Source organism: Hylaeus anthracinus, unplaced genomic scaffold (genome assembly GCF_026225885.1).
Source record: "Hylaeus anthracinus isolate JK02 unplaced genomic scaffold, UHH_iyHylAnth1.0_haploid 11985, whole genome shotgun sequence".
Classification (NCBI taxonomy): Eukaryota; Metazoa; Arthropoda; class Insecta; order Hymenoptera; family Colletidae; genus Hylaeus; species Hylaeus anthracinus.
In genome coordinates this window covers 8921664-8942579 of record NW_026534333.1, presented here as the reverse complement: position 1 = coordinate 8942579, position 20916 = coordinate 8921664, and the positions used below count along the sequence as shown (strand labels likewise).

Genomic DNA, 20916 nt, shown 5'->3' with positions numbered 1-20916 from the left:
AATATCGAAAAGTGGCACCATCTAGCGGGGAGAGGTGTGAACTATTTCACGACTATTTACAGCCTTTAACTGTAACTTTGAATTTTTTTTAAGCAAAAATATAACGTGAATCGCGAGATTTATCGCTCGTATGGTACCCATGTAAAAAAAAGATAGGCGAACAGCGTTCATGATTTTAGCAGACGTTTTAGACTGGCTAATCTGAAATAAAAAAAAACAAACAGCATGTTAATCTGTGGATTGGTGGCTATTACCGGAACTAGGATTTTTTAAAAATCTTGAAAATTCAATTTTTACATGCTTTTAAACATTAAGACCCAAAATTTCATGATCTCTTATATCATTTCATGATATTCCTCGCATTCGCAATGTTAAGCTGTAAAACGCTTGCGTCCGTAAAGGGTTAAACAACTCGGTTTATTCGAGCCAAGCAAAGCTCGGATCGTTTTTTCGACTTTTTCGACGGCACTACAACGAAGGCATAAAACAAAATTCCATCGACGTTCCAAGTGCAACTATATCGTATATTTAATATTTATAATACAAATGAAGATCGTCGAGGCTGTAATCTAATGATGAGGAACGTAGGTATGCGCGTTTTGCGGGCAGCCAGGTAACAGGTTCGACGTGTCCTCCTCCGTGGAGCTACACAGCATCCCAACGAGGGTGTAATCGACGAAGGGTGGCAGATCCAGCTCGCTGACATCCCCAAAGCTGTTGATCCCCGTCTGCGCGGTTCCAGCATTCATTGTCAACTGCGGCAGCCGCGTGTCCAGGACCTCGCAGGTGTAGTGACAACGATCGTTACCAGGGTAGAAGAAAGGTTCCGGGCTATTCTGCGACTGCATGGACGCGTCCATGCCGTTGGATTCCGGGAACAACCTCTCGGTACAGTCTGGAGCCTCGTGGTTACCATAGTTGTTCTGAAGTCTCTCGTCCAGGACCATCCGGTTGGAGTTCTGGTGAGATCGATTGGCCATATGATTCTTCGAGTCCGAATGATCGAACATCTGACTGTAGCCGTCGTAAGCGTACTGCTTGTCTTGCACAGGACTACGACTGGAACGAACAGGCTCGTGCATTCCGTTCTCCTTCTTCGGATAGAGGTTGTAGTTTCCCGTTTCCATTAGTCCTGGCTGACAGTTCTCTTTGGGAAAGCAGTTCACGTCCCTCCTGGAGGTCAGCAGGTCCTCCTTCTGAGAATCGAAACCTGGGAAGTTCAAACGGTCGTCTTGGTGGTTCGGGGCCCAGTAGGACTGCTGCTGATCGTTCTTCGCAGTTGAATCTACGAAGTTCTTGTGATTCTGATTCCGTTGATAGTCCTGGAAGTTCAGCGCGTTGTTCAACGGATGAGTTTGATTAGCTTCCTTTTCAGGGACGAAATGGTTCACGGGTCTTTTCGCGCAGAACCCGTTCGAGTCTTTGTCGGTCTCGAAACCGGGGAACTGAAGCCTCTCGTCTTGGGGCATGCTCAGGTGGCTGCTGCTAGAGTCCTCGCTGAGGAATTGATTCCAGTAGGCCTGGTCTTGGTGCTGTTTCATCTCGTACTTGATGGTGCCGCTGCCTAGATCGAGCAACGTCGGCGGCGACCTGGCCACGTCCTGGGAGTTCATCGGGAAGTCTGGTCGCAGGGGTTGATCCAGCTGGAAAATCTCTTCGGGTTGAAACAGTTCACCAGTGAACGGCGGGAAATCTGGGTAGGAGGCTTCTTGGGGAACCTGATTCGGTAGATTGTAGCCTAGGGTATTCTCTTGAGGTGGCACTGTGTCTTGGAGCCAGTAGGGGGTGTCGTTCGAAGTCGGCTGCTGAGGGTACATAGTTGCCTGGTGGTGGTGGGACTGCTGATAAGATGGAACGTTGGTTTGCAGCCCGCACATGCACTCAAACGGTGGACAGGAGCATGAATATCCTGGAATGAGAAAGAATGTAATTAGAGAGAGAAAATCGTTAGGAGCAATAATAATATAAAAATAAGACAAAAATAGATGATATAGTAATAATGGTAATGGTATAGGTGGGTAGGTTTGATGTGGTTTTGAAAGTTATGTAAAATAATAATAAAGTATGTGTTTTTGTTACGAATTCTTATTTAAGAATGATAACTCAAGACAGTGAAGTATGCTCAATTTATTTGGAATTATTGTTTGAAACTCATGTATATTCATTTATGGCAAATGGAAATACGAGGACTTGTATGATAAATATGCATACATTCAAAAGGTAAGACATACTTTCACTTAGATTTTAATTCATTTTCTATTTCTCTGAAAATATAAATTCGCATAAACATTCTCAGTCTATTGATAATTAATCGTTATACAGTTAATTTACTCCAACAATTTAAAGCTTAAACAGTTTGGACAAAAATCTGAAAATCACATTAATTACTTTCACTTATTAAAAAATGGTTATATTCTATTCTAAATGTATATCAAAATCAATGTATCGTATTTAAGACGTTTCTAATATATCAGCCTTCGATGAGATACAGTTCACCGGGTTCCCGATAGTATGGATTCATATTCTTTAATTTAAAGACGTATCCATTAGTATTTGTACCGGCAGAGATCATTTGAAATTCGTGTGTCGAAAACCGACGCAGTAGGTGACGCCGCCAAGCGGTCGAAGATATTAATTACGGCAGGAAAAGAGTTGCGACAATCATTGGACGCGGTGCAACGTTTTCCAAGTAAAAAGTAATTTTTCTCTTAAAATTCGTCGCGATTTCCATTCAAGTACCCGAGTTATCAGTCTTGTGCATCGTGAAACGTGTGCCAAGTGTTTAGAAGTGGCATAAACGGTAACCTTTATCCGAAATCAGCGGCGGAGGTTGAGTCGTCCTTGGCGGTTGTTCGATTGCATCCGAGTTCGATCTTTTCGTTCCTCGTAGTGACATTAACTGTAAATCATACAAACATTCATTCGTAAGACGATTTGAAGGATTCGAAGGAAGAGAAAAATCCGTTCAGACGGTTTATTATTGCATTCTATATCGAGGCTGTCCTTGGTGAGTACCCATGTGTTCACCAATACGAATTTGCTTTCAGACTTCAATCGATCGAGATATTGTAAACAAACATGATTCGATTGAAAATATTTATTTTTTTTTTTTTTCGTATCTAAGATTCTTTATGGTTTTACTGCTTTCGAGAGGAACGATTCCGTTTTTATTCGAGATATAAAACAATTAGGTTTTATTGGAAAGGTACTGTTAGATTGCATTAGTTGAAAGGTTAAAACATTAGAAGCAATTGGAATATTCCGGAAGTGGATGCAAACAAGAATGTTGAGAGGGGATTTTAGACTTATTGAAATGTAAAGCAGTCTAGCATTCGAAGATTTTATTATACTGCACAACGACTGATATAATGAATAATATTTGTTTCGGTACACAGAATATTTGAATTGCAAGTTAATGGAAATAATCTCCTTTTTTTAATTCGTGTGTCATTACTACTCTGTGACTATTTACCAAATGTGTGTATAAATAATAATATGTACAGGATGCGTTTAGGCACGAAAGGAAACAGTATTTATACAGGGTGTTCTAAGAAAAATAACATACAAAATGTAGTGTTATAGTAAATATTTGATCTAAAATAATTTAATTGTAATTTATCAAAGAGGAACTAATTTCTCTCTTTACTTCGTATGTCCGTAATCTCTGTTCCTATTTATGGAATCTGTATATAAGTACTAATTTATACAGGGTGTTTGAATGCAATAGAGAACAGAATTTATATTTATACAGAGTGTCCTGAGAGACATTCGTTAGATTCTCTCAGGGGCTGTAGCTATGTTTAATTGCAGTGACAGTACGGACTTAACGATCCCGAGGTACCCGAGCTATAAGGGGGACAACTGGGGCCCTAACAATCTATTGCCATCCCAAATAGGAAGGATTCACTCGCGTACTCGCTCTTTAGATTTTGTCTACATTCTAATATCGATAAAAGAGAAAAAATTTATTTGTTTAGTCAAGTTCAAATCGTGTTTCATAAATTTCATGTACTTCATTGGAAGTTACTTCAAGGTTAACTCGAATTTCCTTCATTTCATTACTTTTCCGTATCGTCATTTTTCCTTAACCATATCCTAACGGTTCCGCTCCATAGAAATTCAGACGCTTTGTGGAGTAACATCCCGGATTCTTATGAAATTTAAATGTAGCGTTTTTTAAGTCCATATGATAACATTCAAACAAAAAAATCGATACAACTACGAGTACTTGAATATTTACCAATAATTCGAGACACTATCTAGATAAACAAATTTGACGGAGGTTGTTTGATTTCGGAGACGTACCTTCGAGCCTAAGGCGGCCTCGCTCGCCAAAAGGACCGCCAATCCGCGCACCCTTCTGCCAGCACCCACGCTCCTCCTCGCCTCGGACGTGGACTTGGCTTCCGGTCGCGGATGATCGTGTTGTCCTTTCGCTTGGAAAAAAATCGCGTGCTCCGTGTGTCGCCAGAAATGCGTCACAGGGTAACCGCAATGGCCACGGCACGAAAGTATCTCCAAACGACCCGTGCATTGCCTGTTGGGGCACGGCTTTCCTTGCTGCTTCTTTCTCGCCTGAAAACGAAGCATTTTTCAGTGACTTCGATGTATCGGTCGTACGTGTTTTATCTACAGGGGACAGCACACTTTTACCCCTCCTTGTATTTGCTGTATCTTCTTCAATTCTCAAGTTTCATTTTCATTTTGCACGCGGGCTTTAAGGGGATAGCGTTTTCTTTTTGATCACTTTAGAGACAATTTTTATGACTTTTGGATCAGTATTTTTTCCTGGGTTGATAGTAGATCGAAAGGTCTATAAAATATTTTGATCAGATAGCTGTTTGCATCACGGGTCGTTCTGTTAGGCAGATTCGGAACACGAATGTTTAAATATATTTTTTAGGTCAAAAAATTAGGGATCGTTTAAAGTCAATTTACAACACTCAATAAATGAGTTAAAAATAAAGTCAATTTACAATCGAATAGGACAAATGCAAATTGAACGGAATCTTCTCCATACGTGTATAAATAAACGTACCGAATTTCAAAAGTTTATGCCAAGTAGTTTGTCTGCAAAAAAATAATAAAGATTCATTCCAAAGTGGTCAATACTACAGAAGTTTTCTCTTGTTATACTCTTAACACATTCACGACTAGCGGATATTTTACGTTACGACGAAGATGAAAATTACAAAATATGTTTCGAAGTATCAATATTATAAATATGCAGTGGTACTTCCTAAGAGGAAGAAAGTCGTTCGCGATAATCCTATTAGTGTTTGTGTGGTCACCTTGTCACAAATCGCCGGTCGAAGGTGAACCCTTCCGCCACCAGGTAGTACGCACTCTTGCGAACAGACTAGGACCCCCAGACAGGACTTCTTGAGAATGCTCACGTTGTGATTGTTCGTGTTCCTCATGGCCCAGCCAGAGGCGTGTCGCCTCGCCTCCTCGCAATCTGGCCCGTAGACCCTTCTTACGTGCCCATCCGCCCATTCGCACCAGGGATCGTACTCTACCACCTGAAAACAAACAACCCTCTAATTTAGGTGGTCGTGATCTCGATTAGACGCTTTGTCAGTGGTATCTCTTTATAGCCACTTTGGAAACTTTAAATCCTTTCGTCGATCACCTATTGTACCCCTAAGGCTCGTTAACACTACCAACTAGTATATTTTTAAAATTTATAAGGGGTATATGTTAAATAATTAATTCCCTGTTTTAATAATTGTCACCATATGCCGTTAATACATTATATTCATATTTTCGCAGATACAGATAAAGAATTTAAATTTAAACGAAAGTGTGTCCCATTTTGTAAACAAGGTACATTATGTGTATTATTGTAGATACTTTATATACTCTCGTATTTATGCGCGTTCTCATTTATTTACCCCTTCCATTTGTCATAAATGCATGAACATCCGCAGTCCAGTTATGAATCTATCAAGAACAACAAAATTTGATGAATAAATTATCTGTTAGTAGAAAGGATGTTTAAAAATTCAATCAATACTTGGTCGAAACGTTCAACAATAATTGAAGACCGTTGACATTATTTTCGAATATTTTATTTAAAGTAACTTTACCAATCCCTGCTCTACAGCGGTGAGTTAAAACAGGCTTCGAGTGACTTTAATGCCTCGACCACTGCTGTTCTAATAGTGGCAATATATTATAGTATCCGCGACCAAAGTCCTAATTTCCATATCATTGTTCTATCGCATTGTTTTTATTCGAATCTTTTGTGTCGATTGGCCTCAACCACCCTGCATATACCTGGTCATGTTTGCGTTATGAAAGTCGAGAACCGTGTATATGTTCCGGTAATTTCCAAAGTCCTGGACATTCCCGTAACCACTCACGGGATTTACCGTGGCGGACAATGCGATTCGGAGTCTCGTTTAATTGCATGCGATAATTACCCTAGGAACGTTCGAATCGTTGATGTCCCATTCTTGATGAGGGTGTTGCTGTTGTTGGTTGCCGGCAACAGTCGCTGACATCGTCGGCGACCCAACGCGACTCCTTAAACAGAGAACAATCATCATGCAATTGAGAAATTTACCAGTAGACTGCGGATGTTTATATCGTTTAAATAAATTCGTCACTATAAATATACACACGTGTAAAGTTTATTCGTGTACATATTTATAATGAAAGACTTATTTGGAAACATCAAACCTATCATTTGATTCAGACTTTATTAAATAGACATTACAATGATGCACATACATCACTCGAACAGGGTGACCAAAACCTCGAGTATCTACATATTAACAATTAACTAGGATACAGTAAAGTCTCCACAAATGTACAAATTTCTCTCCCATAAATGCCCTGAGACCATCCCCACAACTGCGGGGTATACCCCTTTGGGGGTGAAGGAGTTCGTTCGCCTAGCAGTGTTTGCATGATCGTTCGAAGCTTGTTCGGTAAAACATCAGAGAATATACGAACTCTGTCAGAAATGCACCAATTCAGTCCCGAGTTTTAGCATTTATGGAGACTTTACTGTACTTCGATAAATATCCCTCTAAATAATCATAATGCAGAATTCTATCGAATGTAGAATTATATGTAACGAAAAATGAATTATGTGATAGCAATTTCGAGTTATGTACCATCGACCTTGGGGTCCTGAAATCCGAATCTCGCTGCATCGAAGTCGAGGACCAATTTAGGATTACGCAATCGTCGGCGTGCCAAGGGGCCGGCAGCTTCGAGATAAAATCCCGATTTATGGTGCGTACCTGGCCGTACCTCGCGCCATACTTATGGGAGCCCGTGGGTGGCCTGACAAGGGGCACGTTCAGCGACTTTCCGGAATCCTTATATTCACCGCGTACGATTCCCGATCGCGGTGAAAAAGATCGATACCCGCTGCTAGAGACACTGCGACATTCGTCATTCTAAAGATTTTGGGGGCTAACGACCCAGGGACGTGCAAATTGATAAACGGAAGTTATTAGGTTGTTGCATAAGAAGTATCAAAATTTTCAATCTTTGGAAGGTTTCTTCATTTCGTTACGTTGTTGTTATTTCACATAGTTGTTTTGGAAATTGATTGGTATACGAATATCTTCTGCACCCATTGTATGTCCCACTAGGCTTGAAAGGGTTGAAAATATTATCGTTAAGTCAACGCTTTCGTTTTTTTTAATTGTAATCGACGTGCATCGCAATGGTAATAAGCGCGAATCGCACGAAGTAATGTCTTCGATGGTCGCTAGTTCGGACATCTCGCGATTTAACGATTCCACGTGAATTCCCGCGTAAGTGTCCGCTCGTGTCAGGTCAAACAGTTGCTTCTGCCTTTCTCTCGATGACATTAAAGTCCGCGGTTATGATCTGTGGCTGGGTTAAGGCGGCAAGACAAAAAAAGTTACACCTTTTTTCTGCAATTTTTCAAGAGTTTCTTTAATTGTACGCTTTAATTGTATCCTTCGTGTGATTACCAATTAACGTAGACCAGATAGGAAGAGACTTTTTCTAAAAGAATAATACAATTTCTTAGATATTGAGTTTCCTATTTTTCTTTTCAAGATTTCAATGAAATATTTTCATATTTCAATTTTGTTATCCCTTCAATATTTCTGATTTCATTCGTCATCTATTACTAAAATTAATACCCCAAGTTACATCATTTCATTTTAAACAGAATTTCGTCCTCAAAGAAATAATTCCTTAATCAGAATCAACGGTACTTTTTATTCGCGATTCATAAAATGAAAATCGAAGTTCAATCGAAATTTTATTCGTCGTTCGCTATTTAAACAACAGCGTTATTGTTCGTTTTCAGTCAATTCTTTTTCTCCGTTTTTGCTTCTTTTATTTTCAGAATTCGCACGACGCTGATGATGTAAGATTGCGTAGGTAAAGTTCATTGGATGCGATCGGTTTATCGGGTGGTGTCCGCGAGCAGGTTACTTTGGAAACGTTCGAATGTAAATTATGGCACGTTTCGAGGGGCGGGGGGAGGCTAAGTCTAAATTTGATGCAAAATAAACGTCGGTGGTACAGGAACATTATAAATAACGGCGACAAGGTGTCATTGACCATGAAGAGAACCGTGGAAGACGGTTTGGTTCGCCTACGTTCTTTCGAGTCAACCTGCTGTCTAAAGTTACAAGCGAAACCGTGTATGAACAGTGTAGAAAGCTCGATTGAAATCCGTGGAAACACCAAAGACGTTGCGTACATTTAGGAAGAGCTAAACGGAGAGGCCTAATTCAGATTTTCTTCGCGTATATCATTGATTTTTTAAACGACTATTATCTGAATTTTAGAATAAATGACTTTAGAATAAATGAATCTGCTTCTGAGGAATTTGCTTTGAGCAAAATTCTTTCTTCAAAAAGTTGTTACAATTTAGAAAAACATATCCTGACATCGGATAATCATTTAATGCACACAGATCAGTCTGCTAATTTTATCTTCCAAAAATGTTAATACGTTTGTTTCTTTTTGAGTTTGGATAACAAACGTGGAATTGCATGCTACTTCATCTTCGTCACTTTCAAATTCGAAATCGTCGAGTACTTATTACTTCGCTACATATCATTTTGAAGAACGATTTCATTATTAATTTAATTTAGTTCAAATAATTACGAAATAAAGTAACGTGTATTTGAAATATTTTTTCGAAATGTTCGTTTGAAATAATATCTCAAATAACGTGATTTTAAAGGTGAATTGCAGGCTTATGATTAATTCCGAAATAGACTAAAGTGTTATTTGAAATAATATTCGAAATAATGTAACTTCAAAGTGCCCCGGTCTGGAAAATAATAGTTTACTCGCAATTTACGAGTACACGGTAGCCAAGAGACAGTTGGACTGCGAGTCAGAATGAATTTTACATGGCTGCTCTATAGGATCGGATCGATTGAGCGGTCTCGCGAATCAGAAAGTGTAACCGAGTACAAGAAACACCTCGAAGAGACAGATTCCCGCACACCTTTCGGAGTGCTAGTACAGGTTACGCGTTAGGTGCGTGCGCATGTCGTTTCCGTGGGTTTTATCGAGTCGAGCTGGAGACGTTTACGATCCTCGAACACCTACTCGAGCAAACCTCATCGTCCCGCGTAGGTCTCGACTTCAACGCACCGCGTACTGAAAGCCCTCGATCTCGAGGATCGCGATCGAGCGTCGATTTTAGATGGTAATAAAGATACGTGCCGCGGCCAGATACACTTTCAAACGGTTGCGCGTGGTTGGTCGTGTTGCGGTCGTCAGGAATCGACGCGGAGAATTTTATCGTGACGCGTGTGAAATCGTCCTGTTGATAGCTCGATGATCCATGACAACGTTTCTCGAACTTTGTATCTATTTACCGTATATACCGTACTATACAGCGTGCCTCGTAACCGGTGGTACAAGTGAGTACGGGGTGGCTCTATGTAAAATATTGAATCGAAAATGTAGAATGAAATCTTTTTCATACGACGCTTCATTTTTGAAAAAAATAAGTTTACTTTTGTAGAATTAAGTAATTGTCGTGAAACACTTGCCACGATATCTGAATCGCATTTACACGAAAACAAATGTACGTAAATATGAAATTGATACGTAAGTGGTGCAAGTGTACGTGAATATTATTGTTGCTCAACCATGTTGCGAGCACAAATTAGTAAAAGTAAATTTATAGTACCATTAATTCTTAAGTACATGATTTTTTCACATCTAACAAAACATGAAAACAAATTCTCGTTGATGTCTCATATAATCTAACGGTTCGCCTTTGTTCCAAAGCTTCGCAAAGAGACAATACCATAATCGTATCTCAGTCTCATCGCAACCTCCAACGGTATGATCTTTTTCAGGATCTTCGTAGATCAGTAACTTCGTCATCGATACAAATCAGTAGAAATAAACAGCACGTTTTCTTCTTATGTGCAACATTTCTTTACACCTAATAATACGAACTAAAATTATATAAAACCAATCTATTGAACCCTCCGAGCGGTCCAATTGAGTTCTCCCAGTTCCGAGAACAAATTTTCATCGGTATACAGCGATATCCAGCGGTCACTATTCGTTCCCAAGCTTGCCAAAGAGGCAGTACCATAATTGTATCAGTCCCATCAGTAACTCGAACGGTAAGGTCTTCTTCAATGCCTCCATAGTAGCATCAATGTATCTCCATTATCGTCAAACAACGTTCTACTTTGTCCAACAAAAACCAACGACGAGGCTCATTACCCGCCACCTTCGTCGCGAGTGCAACGTAGAGCAGCGGTGACACTCGTGGAACCGTGAAACCGCGAAACGATCCACGTTCACCAGGCGAGAGAATCTCCCTGCGAGCACCATGTTCGATATCCACAAGGGAATTCACAGCTACCTCGGGCTGGTCCACGAAGACCATAAGTTCGAAGCGATAATTCCACGGTTGGCATCGACTCGATCCGTTATGCTGAAGGCAGAGAGAAAAGAGACGGCTGGACAACTTGGTTGGCACGCGAAGCGTTTGCTTATGCGTTGTTACAAAACTCCTTGTTTCGCCGCTCCATTCGAGACGCGTTATTTGTTTATTAGCGCATAGAGGAAATGCATCTAATTTGGAACATCGTTCGCTTTTGACGTACACTTTCTGATATACATACTGTCGAAAATATATATTAGGTTGTCTCGAAAGTTTCTTTCGCGATTTGCACTCAGTTGTCTTGTAGTGCCAGTGTCGGTATAAATAGACAACCTTATCTCTTAGAACTTGATGTTGTTAGAGTAATCAAGTAAAATGGATCGTGCACAATTCAGTGACGTAACATGAAACATAAAATATCGTGCATGCACTACTTACTAATAAAATGAAAGAAACATTTGTGACAACCTAATATATTTATTAGCATTCTGTAATGACGAAAGGAAGGTGTGTGATGATCAAGATCAGGTGATGTGTAAGATTAATAATAAAAACTCATGGGTCGCAAGTAAAAAGAATACAGCATGCATGTTGGTTAGAAGAAGACAACTAACAATAAATATCTATAAAATCTTGTCGCAACCTCCTCCATTCCAAGCAGTGGTAACTCAGACTACTCCATTAAAGTTCTTACTTTCGTCAAAAATAAAAACAAAACAATTTTCCTACCACCAAAGCCTGCCTAAATCTCCGTAAGACGATGTCGGTACACCCGTTAGCAAATGGTGTCTGATAAATAAGTCCTCAGGTTGTGATTCCTTTTACAGTACTTTTATTAAATATGCATTGGAATTGGTCCTTCCTCGAGCTCTTTGTGATGTGAACAGGACCACTAACGAAAACGTACAGAGTCGATAGCCTGAAGATCGAAGGAAATATACATTGGAAGAAACAGCAATCTCTCTTCTCGCGAGATTCATTTTTATAATAGATTTCAATGAAAAATCTAACGACGCCAAAATATCCTCCAAGCATTTTCGAAATAGACCCCCTGTCCTCTCCCCAAAAAACTCTTCCTGGCGCGGAGGTTCACCGATGACGACCAAAAATACAAAGGCTGGAAACATTACAATAAATATATTGCTCGAGGGGGGGACCATGAATACCAACGGATTTGCTTCTACGTTGTTACGTCGACATCTCCTCGGGAGGAACGCGGCGATCCGCGTCGCGGCGGTAGAAAGCGAGTAAGGGAAAAGGGACGCGAGGCGCGAGGGAGAGAAAAAGAGTCTGGGCTAGGTGAATGATTGCCCGGATCGGTGATAAAGTCATCGCCTTTAGCACCGGCGTAAGATGATACATCGGCGGACGATGCTGCGTGGAGATTGTCCCGCGGTTCGAGGAGGACGCAACCGACCGGCCACGGACTCCAACGCCAGCGTGGGGCCCCGGCCAGCCACGGACAGGGAAGAAAAAACGGTAGAGAGGGACTATATCCTCGTTCCGGTCGGTATGGGTGCCTTCAGAATTTCAGATATTAAGGCTGATACCGCGAGCTCACTAAAATATCACGAGAGCCGCCGAGGATTTCTCGCCTTTCTCTCGCGCGTCCTCTTCGTACTCGATGGCCCGCGACTAGGCGCGCGGCCCCCGCTTCGGGATCGTCCACCGAGATTAAGTCTAAACGAGTTAATTCTCGCGGCTGGCCTTCGATTCGAGTTTCCTCCGCGCGAACAACGTCGACGAACCAGACTTTCGGCTGACCGATGGATACGGAGCGGGGACGCGAGTAATCATGATCTGGATCAGAATTTCAAACGAGTTCAGGATGAAGAAGATGGTATACGCAAGGGAAGGGACGTCTCGAAAAATTTGCGATTTTTGAGAGACTTTTTGGTGATTTTCAGTCTGGGTTGGTGGGGAGGTACTCTTTCTTTTTGATCAGTTTGAAAGTTTTTTAAAGTTCAAAGCTCTGATTGGATGAGAAAAGGTGCACGTGGCAAGGATGCGATCATTACAAGAAATCAGCCCTTAGGCTGACTAAAATTCGTTCTTGTCGCCAAAATTTGTCTTAACCACATTTAAATGCAAATGTTTCAAAGCATATGAAAAATGAAGACAACATGGTACAAGTAAAGAATCTATTATTAGTATTACTTTAGTTCATTATATATTAACGATAATAGAAAGGATCGTTTGCCATTTAAAACCATCTATCGATAGATTAATAAATTGTTCTTCTAGCATCAACCCAATAAAATTCATTAATTTAAGTTCCTCTACACAAATTATATACCATATCTCGACATTCATCCTCAAATTTGTAATTCGTTGAAATTCATAAAAAATGTGTATTGCTCCTCTACAAAGTAGCTGAATCAATTATATATTCTTTTCGCAACACCGTGCCGATCCGTTACTCAGCTGTTTAGTTTCTACGATAAATATTGACTCAGGTATATAAAGATCTTCGATCTTAGGTCATACTCTGTGATTACGCTCGCGAAGACATCGCGTGGGACGAGTACAGAATATTTTCTTGGACTATTGCGCGCGTGAGAAGTATTCCGTTATCGTTTACTAACGGGAACAGTTTTATTTACGATGTCCCGTGCCTTATTCGACATCTGTATTTCAATTTTGTAATCAATTTTACGGCCTTGCGTTGTTCTATGACTCTTGTGAAAATTCCGAGGTATGACTGTTTAGTCAATCCAAAATCCTAAACCAGAATGTAACATGCACTGTTCTCTGCTTGATAGATGTGATAACGAAAATGACACCTTTATTGTGCTTAAACATATTGAACAAATTTTATCTACAAAACAAGGGCTATTTTTAAGGAGACTTAAATTTAATATGTTTGTTCTTCCAGAACATTTACATAGACTTTTCTATATTTATTTATACCTTAAGGTGACCAGGTGATTTTGAGGTGAAAACATTGCAATATTTTTCTTTCAATTATAACAACAAATGTAATCGAACTCGTTAATAAGCAGAGAAAGAGTAATTACGCGACTGTAGTTGCCGAATAGATTTTCGTAAAATCGGACCCACGTGCGTTTCTAAATTTGGAGCGTCTAAACGACACCTTTCAGATTCTCTTTCCTCCTCTGTCTGCGTCTTCTCCGTCTACGCGTTTCTCTCTTCTTGTTTCATCGCCTACCTTTCGATTTACTCCCAAAGCAGACGCGGGGAATCGGCGAAAAACCTGATTTACAAAAATCCAGCTGGACCGGTTTTGTTTGGTTCTATCGCGTTTCATTGAGGTTCATCGTGTTTTATCGAACTTTTTGCCCTTTTTTTTTTAAATTTTTCATTGCGCGCCAATCTCGACAGCTATTTCATTCTTCGCGATTCCTCGCGACAATCGCCCCGCGATAAACGCTGCGGTCAGTCGTTGTCGAAAGAAAGAAGGAGAAATTAAGATTAACATTTCGGTCTTAATAAGAAGGTATTTATCGACGACTTTTGCGAAATCTGTGATTATAGTAATTATCTTAAATTATCTTAAATTATCTTAAATATGTACAGTTGTACTATACGAGAATTGGCGAAAGTAATGAAGTGAGAAAAATTATTATAAAACGTACGTTAATCTAACCAGATTCTATTCAAAATACACACACGTTTGATACGACCCTTTGTGTGTCTTTCTTATTTACTAAACAATGCTGAATCCTGAATCGAATTTTTAAGTACATAAAACGCAACTGAGATCAACTTTCATATGCGTGAACACAAACCGAAATAGTAAAATAAATGAACAAAATTCAAATTAGAAGCTTCCATAAATTTTGGTACAAAAGGAACATCTTTAAGCACCAGAAAGATCACAATAAAATTGCCCCGAAGACGACAATCGGGTTTCAAAAGATTGCATCCTATACATTCGATTCAATGCAGACTAAAGGTTACTTCTAACGTTCTAACACAGAGCCCAAAACAAACATAAATCGGTGAAAAGCAAATGGCGACTTGGTGGACCGCGAAGAAGAATCGTTGCACCTCCTAATCCTGGACATTATTAATACCCGGTAAACTGTCAGCTTCCATTCGTTGGTGGTGGTATAAAAGGATCTCCTGGCAGAGTCGAGAGGCGAGCAGAGAGGAGCGGGTTCAAAGAGTTCCTCACCGCCGCGGACAGGGAGAGAACGTTCTCGAGATCCGAGATAAAGAGAGATCGTTTTACCCGCGGACATTCGTTTAATCTGTCTTCGAGGTGTTGGGTCGTGATCAATGGCGAGGCCACGGGTACATCCGTAATCGGGTTTTCACGAATAGACGACGACGATCTTTTCGGTGTTGGGCTGCTCGATTATCCTTTTCGAGCGTACTCAGCCAGATAGAAGTTTGGAACGATTGATGCGCCCATTCCGTTCCTTCCGATCCGAGCTATTTTTCTCTCGAGGTCAAAGAAAATCGATAAATTTCGTTTCGACGTATGATCGCAGCGATCGCGATCCAAGTATCCTTAAGGGAATATTCCTTTCTTTTTTTTAACAGTTTCGAAATAATTTCTGTCATTCATTTTCTAGACAAAGTAATTGACGAAAACTATTGAAATTTGTGACTTGTTGAAATTTATCGAAGTAATTATTGTGGTTAACCCTTTGATTACGGGACGATTTTTGTTGGAAATTCTATGCGGCGTAGAGGTGTGAATTTAAACAAAATATCATCTTGTAGAGAATGACAAAACGAAACTTTTTTATGTGCACAGTTTATTCATACAACGTTCAGTTTCAGTGATAAAAATTAAAAACTTAGACCTTTTTCCTGAAATTCAGTTTTTCCAACGAATTTCAAACTGTTTAATTTTTATTTTCAAATCTTTGTGCCAATATAAATCAGTTGTACGATATAGTGGAAATATTTATTGCGTTACCTGCATTTTTCCTCCAATCGCAAAATTGATTCTAACGTTACGTAATCTTTGCAAAATTAAAATTAAAAACATGTACTGCTTCCTTCTTAACGCATTCGCGACCGGCAGGCTGAAGCTAGACATCACAAATTTGTATCATCGGAGCGAAGATAAAAATTAGAAAATATGTTTGGAAATGTCAATGTTGTAAATGTATACTGCATAAAATAAAAAGATCTTCATAATTGATTCATAACCAGAAATAGAATTTGAATTGGCGTGAATTCACGTCAGGGGTCGCGAATGTGTTAAAACAAATACACATAATACTTCCTTAAAAGCATAACTATCCTCATTCGTAGTCAGCTACTCGGTTCATCGACCATTTGGTCCGTCTAACATCCACAAATTTCTCTGCCAATCGTTTCGCTAATTTCGGCATTCGAGTTTCTTCCATATGAAGGATCAAGGGAAATCGAAAGCCACGAATTCGAAGGACCATTCGCGAACTACGCAGCGGTAGTACGTCATAAAATTCAGCGAGTCGCGGGCGTTAGATTCTCACGTATTCAACGGTCCATGGTGCGCATGTGTGCACGAGAGAGCTCTATAATGCCCATCGACCAATCGAGTCTCGTGATAACGCCCACACTCCAATGAGAAACTCGCAGAACGCCCACTGATTAGATACTAGGGAAATCTCGCTGCGCGTCCAGGAAGAGAAATCGATGCTGAAATGGTCGCCACCTGCTCCGGATTTTTCGAATTTTTATTAAAAGCTCGGCTGACGCGATCGTCGCCGCCCTGTTGGCGCCAGGAAACGCCAGCAACGAGTCTTCGCGACGAATTTCAATATGGAGCATGGGGGATCGCCTGCTCCAATATTACGGAATGTTTCAATTACATGACTCGGATATTCCTCGAGAGAAACTTCACCAGTATTAGAATAATCGATATCAAATTGATCTAATTGATCTTCAAAGCGTTCTCCGATCCTCGGGATTACTAACAGAGCTTTGACCCAACCATAAACACAACTGTTCGCTCCATCTTTCAACCGTATCGGCAAGGATTAAACCGTGAAACATAACGAGACTCCTAACAATTTCATCAGTACTTGGCAGAATTTTCTCAAAACTCTCATAGTACTAAAATCTGAAAACCGCAGCATCTCTCTCTAAAAGTAAACAGAACCGTCTCGGATACTTACAGTACCACCATAGTCGGTGCTTGGTAAGGCGATGTCCCACCGGTACCACCAAAGGACGTCTAATCAGCAACGATCCCAGCTGCCCAACACGTTGGAGCTTCGCGTGTTATCAAAAGAGCGACACTTCACTGTCCAGGAGTCTCCAAGTCCAGAACTAACTTCGTCCCTTCATCGTTCGAATCTCTCGGTCACTTCGCGGTTAAATTAATTCACTTGGTCTAGCCACACCTCGCGGGCGTGATTGATCTCGACGAGAGTTGAGTCGTGCACGAGCGTCGATGTGACAATCTTATTTCTAATATTTTTTATTTAAGGACACGCAGGTTACTACGTGTCGATGCGTACGACACGGAGTCGCTGCGTGAACTGAAGCGCCTCCACTCTGACGCGTACTAGCCGGAGCCACCACGTTGCGGCTGGTGGATTGTGTAGGAATCGTGGTGAGTCCTGGCTGGCGTCCGGGAACGCCTAGAGGAGTGGCCATCCTCGACCAATCAGCTCTTCCAGCAACTCTTGTCGCGAAGGGTGCCTAATTGTCGACAGCAACCCCTCTCGACCTGCCGAAGGATCGATCACTAGGCTACCACCACTCCGACGCGATACGGGGGTTTGTTGCACGCGTTACGGAATTGGAGTCCTATTGGCCCTCGATTTCCGGATATTGATGTTCTACCCCGCTTCGACAGTTACGTGGACAGCGAACCTTTCGAGATAGAAGATCATCGGATAGGTGCTTTATTCGTTGCTGCCGCTGGTTTCGTTGGAGTTTACCGGTGCTCTATCAAAGAGGGGGCGAACTTGTGTTGAGAACCGTATCCTGGATGTTTAGCTCGGGGATGCATGAGGCAGTTTGGCTGTTTAAGCAAGTGAGGTTCATTAGAGCCGTTGTACCGAGGATTTGGTAGATTTCGGGTCTTGTACTTTGATCACTGGTAGCTCGGAGGGTTATTTAACAATCTTTTCATACGTGTGATTTATGATTTTCGTTGATTCTTCGGGTTGTACTTGGACCTGGTGCCTCGAAGAGTTTGCTTTAATTCTGTGGTCTAAGGTTGCCTTAGCTGCTCCAGTGAGTATTTGGTACTTTTTGGACCTGGTGCTTCGATGACACTAATTTTTAGACTCGGAAGTTCCGAATAATACGATTAGCTCGATCTATTACCTAACAGACTTTTAGCCTTGCGGTTTAATGTCGCCCTAGTTGAGAATCCATCTTGATCCACTTCTTAAGATTTCTCTAATCCATCAACCAGTGTGAGATTCATTGAACCCCCTTCTGACAATAAGTTCAATATCACGAACTACTCGCTACATACAATTAGCTTAAAACGGGTGCACAGTTAAGTAATTACTTTGCTGTGCCATCTGGTATCGAAGACATTGCGGTAATATTAGATGTACGCATAAATTTTGTAGGTTTTCTACGCTTTTCAAACTAAAAACGAAGTTGTGTCTATTATATACAGAAAAAACTCTTGGTTCATAAATACTGATACATCATTTTCTAGCGCTATTTAATTGTAGCCTAAAAAACTTATGGATATACCTAATAATAACATTTTCTCAAAACTGCAACGCTATTGTTTCTCGACAAATTATTTACAAATGGAAAGAAAAAGGTGCAAGCAATCCACATACGAAAGAGACACGTCGACATGGAGTTATCAGTCCAAGGGAGACTCTCTCCACAGGGATTGCAGAGAACCGTACGACGCGACGGTCTGAACTCGCAATCAGCTGGTTCCGTTGTAAGGGGGTGTCCCTCGTAGGATCCTCCTACCTCCTACCTTCTTCATCCCTTTGCCGCCGATCCCAGGTACCCGCATCCAAGACAACGGCCCGTTACGCTTCGATCGAACCTGAACCCACGTCGCAAACATATCTGCCGAGGTGAGCGCGTCCTTCGGAATTGAGGAGTTCCTCTGATTTCCACCTAAATTGCGAAGGACGCGACAGAGCAACGTCGTTTAACAATTCTCATTGCGCGCGCACCAGTGTCGCTAGCAAGCAGGTATTAAATACCGCATCGAATCGGATCAAGACTCTTTCTTAATCGTTTTTTCTGAATTGTTCTTACAATCTTGAAATTATAGTCGTTGTAAGTTGATTAGTTGGTTTTAGAGACATCATTCATTCTTTTCTACTACCACAAATGAGGAGTGCGATGTTCTTGTTGGTGACCTCTCGAGATTTTGGGAGTAGATCTGAAGCTATTTATCCTTTAGCATTCTTATTATGGGGTATACGTATCATTTCTTTTCATTTCATTTTCACATCATTCTATATTTGTATTAATTTTGAATTCATTTCTTTTATTTCGTTGCAATAAGATTTTCCATTAATTATACAGCCAGAGGTTAGAAAATGATGATGAATAAGTTAATTTTCTAATAAAAAGTCACCAGTTTTGAATTTTTCAAATCAGCGTGTGCACTTTTTGTTTTTAGGAATTTTCACCACCATCTTCACAAGTTTATACTCATACAAAAAATATTACGCGAATATTCCAAGTATTCATAATTGTTGATAATAAGGTTCTAATTCTAATGTTTCTATTCAGTATACTTCCTCTTTAATACGATTACAATCAATTGATGACAGTGTGGACTAAAATGGATGTTATTGGCCCGAATGATCGAAACACTGGAAAAACGACATTTCATATGCAGCAATCTAATACCTACCCCCTATACCCACCCCAATCCACCCTCCATCTACTATTCTCTTATTCACTCATTCAACTCATTATTCAACTCATTCTCTTTTTCAACTATTTGTCCAATTTAACGACCATTTTACTCGAACACGAAACGCACTACTAATTCAGAGGTTCGCACTCGCCAAGTCCGTTAACGGCGATACGATCTAGAAGACGCTCGTTTCTCAAACTCGAGTCGCACTCTTATCGTCGCGACGCCTCCACGCAACGATGCGTTTCCGCAGCCTAACCGCACGTGCGATTTCATGTCCTGCGCCTGGCACGTGTGTGCCTGATAACTCTACCGTCACTTCCTACCACGTGTACGCAGGTGTACCGCTCGTAATCCTTAATTAGGCGTTAGATGTTCTCGGCGGGAACGACTTCCAGAACAAGAAATCGATAGGAAAATTGTCGCGAAAAATAAAGAAACGAGGAAAATACTCCTCAAAGGGCAGACACGCCGGCTGATGTCTCTCTCACCCCTACCCTTCTCTCGGAGTCCTTTAAATTCCGCCGCAAGGGGAGTCGTCGATGGCGCGAAGGGGTTGGACGGAGAGGGTAGACGTCTGGTAAAGAGGTAACGAGAGTCCCCTGCGTACAGAGGAACGTTTAATCGTCGACGAGGTCACCGATCGGCGCTTATTCGATGCATGCTAAATTACGCGAATCAGGGTATAAGGTTTTTGTACAGGGTGATCGGAGAACGCGAGAAGCGACGTAACGTGGGCTAACTCGTTAAGTATAATAGAATTGAATCGATGACTGAATCAAGAGTGGCGAGAGATCTCCTGGCGTTCGAAAATGGCCGTCGCCTGCAAAACAGCGCAAAGAAAAACGAGAAACAACCGAGCCGAGGGTATCAAGCGACGAAAAGGGAAGCGGAAGAAGAGCGAGGCGCGTAAGAGAGACAGAGGGAAGCTCGGAGAAGGAGGGACGTTCGAAGGGGTGGAGAAGGCAGAGTTCGGGGTCTGTTTAAACACAGAGGGTGTGCAATCAGGAGTGTTTGCTGGGCCACGAGCGAGCGAACGAGCGAGCGAGCGAGCGGATCAAAGGATAAACGCGGATGGGGTGGGTGGTCGGCTGATAGCGCTCTGATTTGATTGTTGGCCGCGGCTATTGTCCCCGAAACTGGCCTATTGTACTTGTCCCCGTGTCGGTACAGGCTCGGTACTTGCACACAGGTACGAGAACATTACTGGAAGTGCGCTTCTGTCCGTGACACTATCTCTTTGCCGGTCGCCATTCCGTTTCCGAGCGGGCGGCCCCCG

At 41.3% G+C, this 20916-nt stretch overlaps 2 protein-coding genes across 2 annotated transcripts in view; one reads left to right on the top strand and one right to left on the bottom strand.

The window, feature by feature from the left end:
* Positions 1-569: 569 nt before the first annotated feature.
* On the bottom strand, positions 570-17099 carry LOC128887176 (uncharacterized). The gene is made up of 6 exons (XM_054142780.1): positions 16948-17099; positions 6426-6528; positions 5292-5522; positions 4306-4575; positions 2806-2899; positions 570-1909 (listed from the first exon to the last, which is right to left on the bottom strand). Exons 1-6 carry the CDS (start codon positions 16956-16958, stop codon positions 570-572), a joined length of 2049 nt encoding a protein of 682 aa, XP_053998755.1. The 5' UTR covers positions 16959-17099.
* LOC128887186 (meiotic recombination protein W68) overlaps positions 2587-20916 on the top strand; it is a 69051-nt gene continuing 50721 nt past the window's right edge. The window contains exon 1 of the mRNA XM_054142799.1: positions 2587-3007. The gene's annotated coding sequence lies outside the window, so the exon portion shown is untranslated. The remainder of the gene's footprint in view (positions 3008-20916) is intronic.

Bases quoted from the DNA above. Each gene is read 5' to 3' on its own strand.
- LOC128887176 (XM_054142780.1), bottom strand. The intron at 5,523-6,425 runs GTAATTATCGCA...GTTTGTTTTCAG, and splicing joins ACGATTCGAACGTTCCTAGG to GTGGTAGAGTACGATCCCTG. The intron at 1,910-2,805 runs GTTACCGTTTAT...TTCTCATTCCAG, and splicing joins GCCGCTGATTTCGGATAAAG to GATATTCATGCTCCTGTCCA.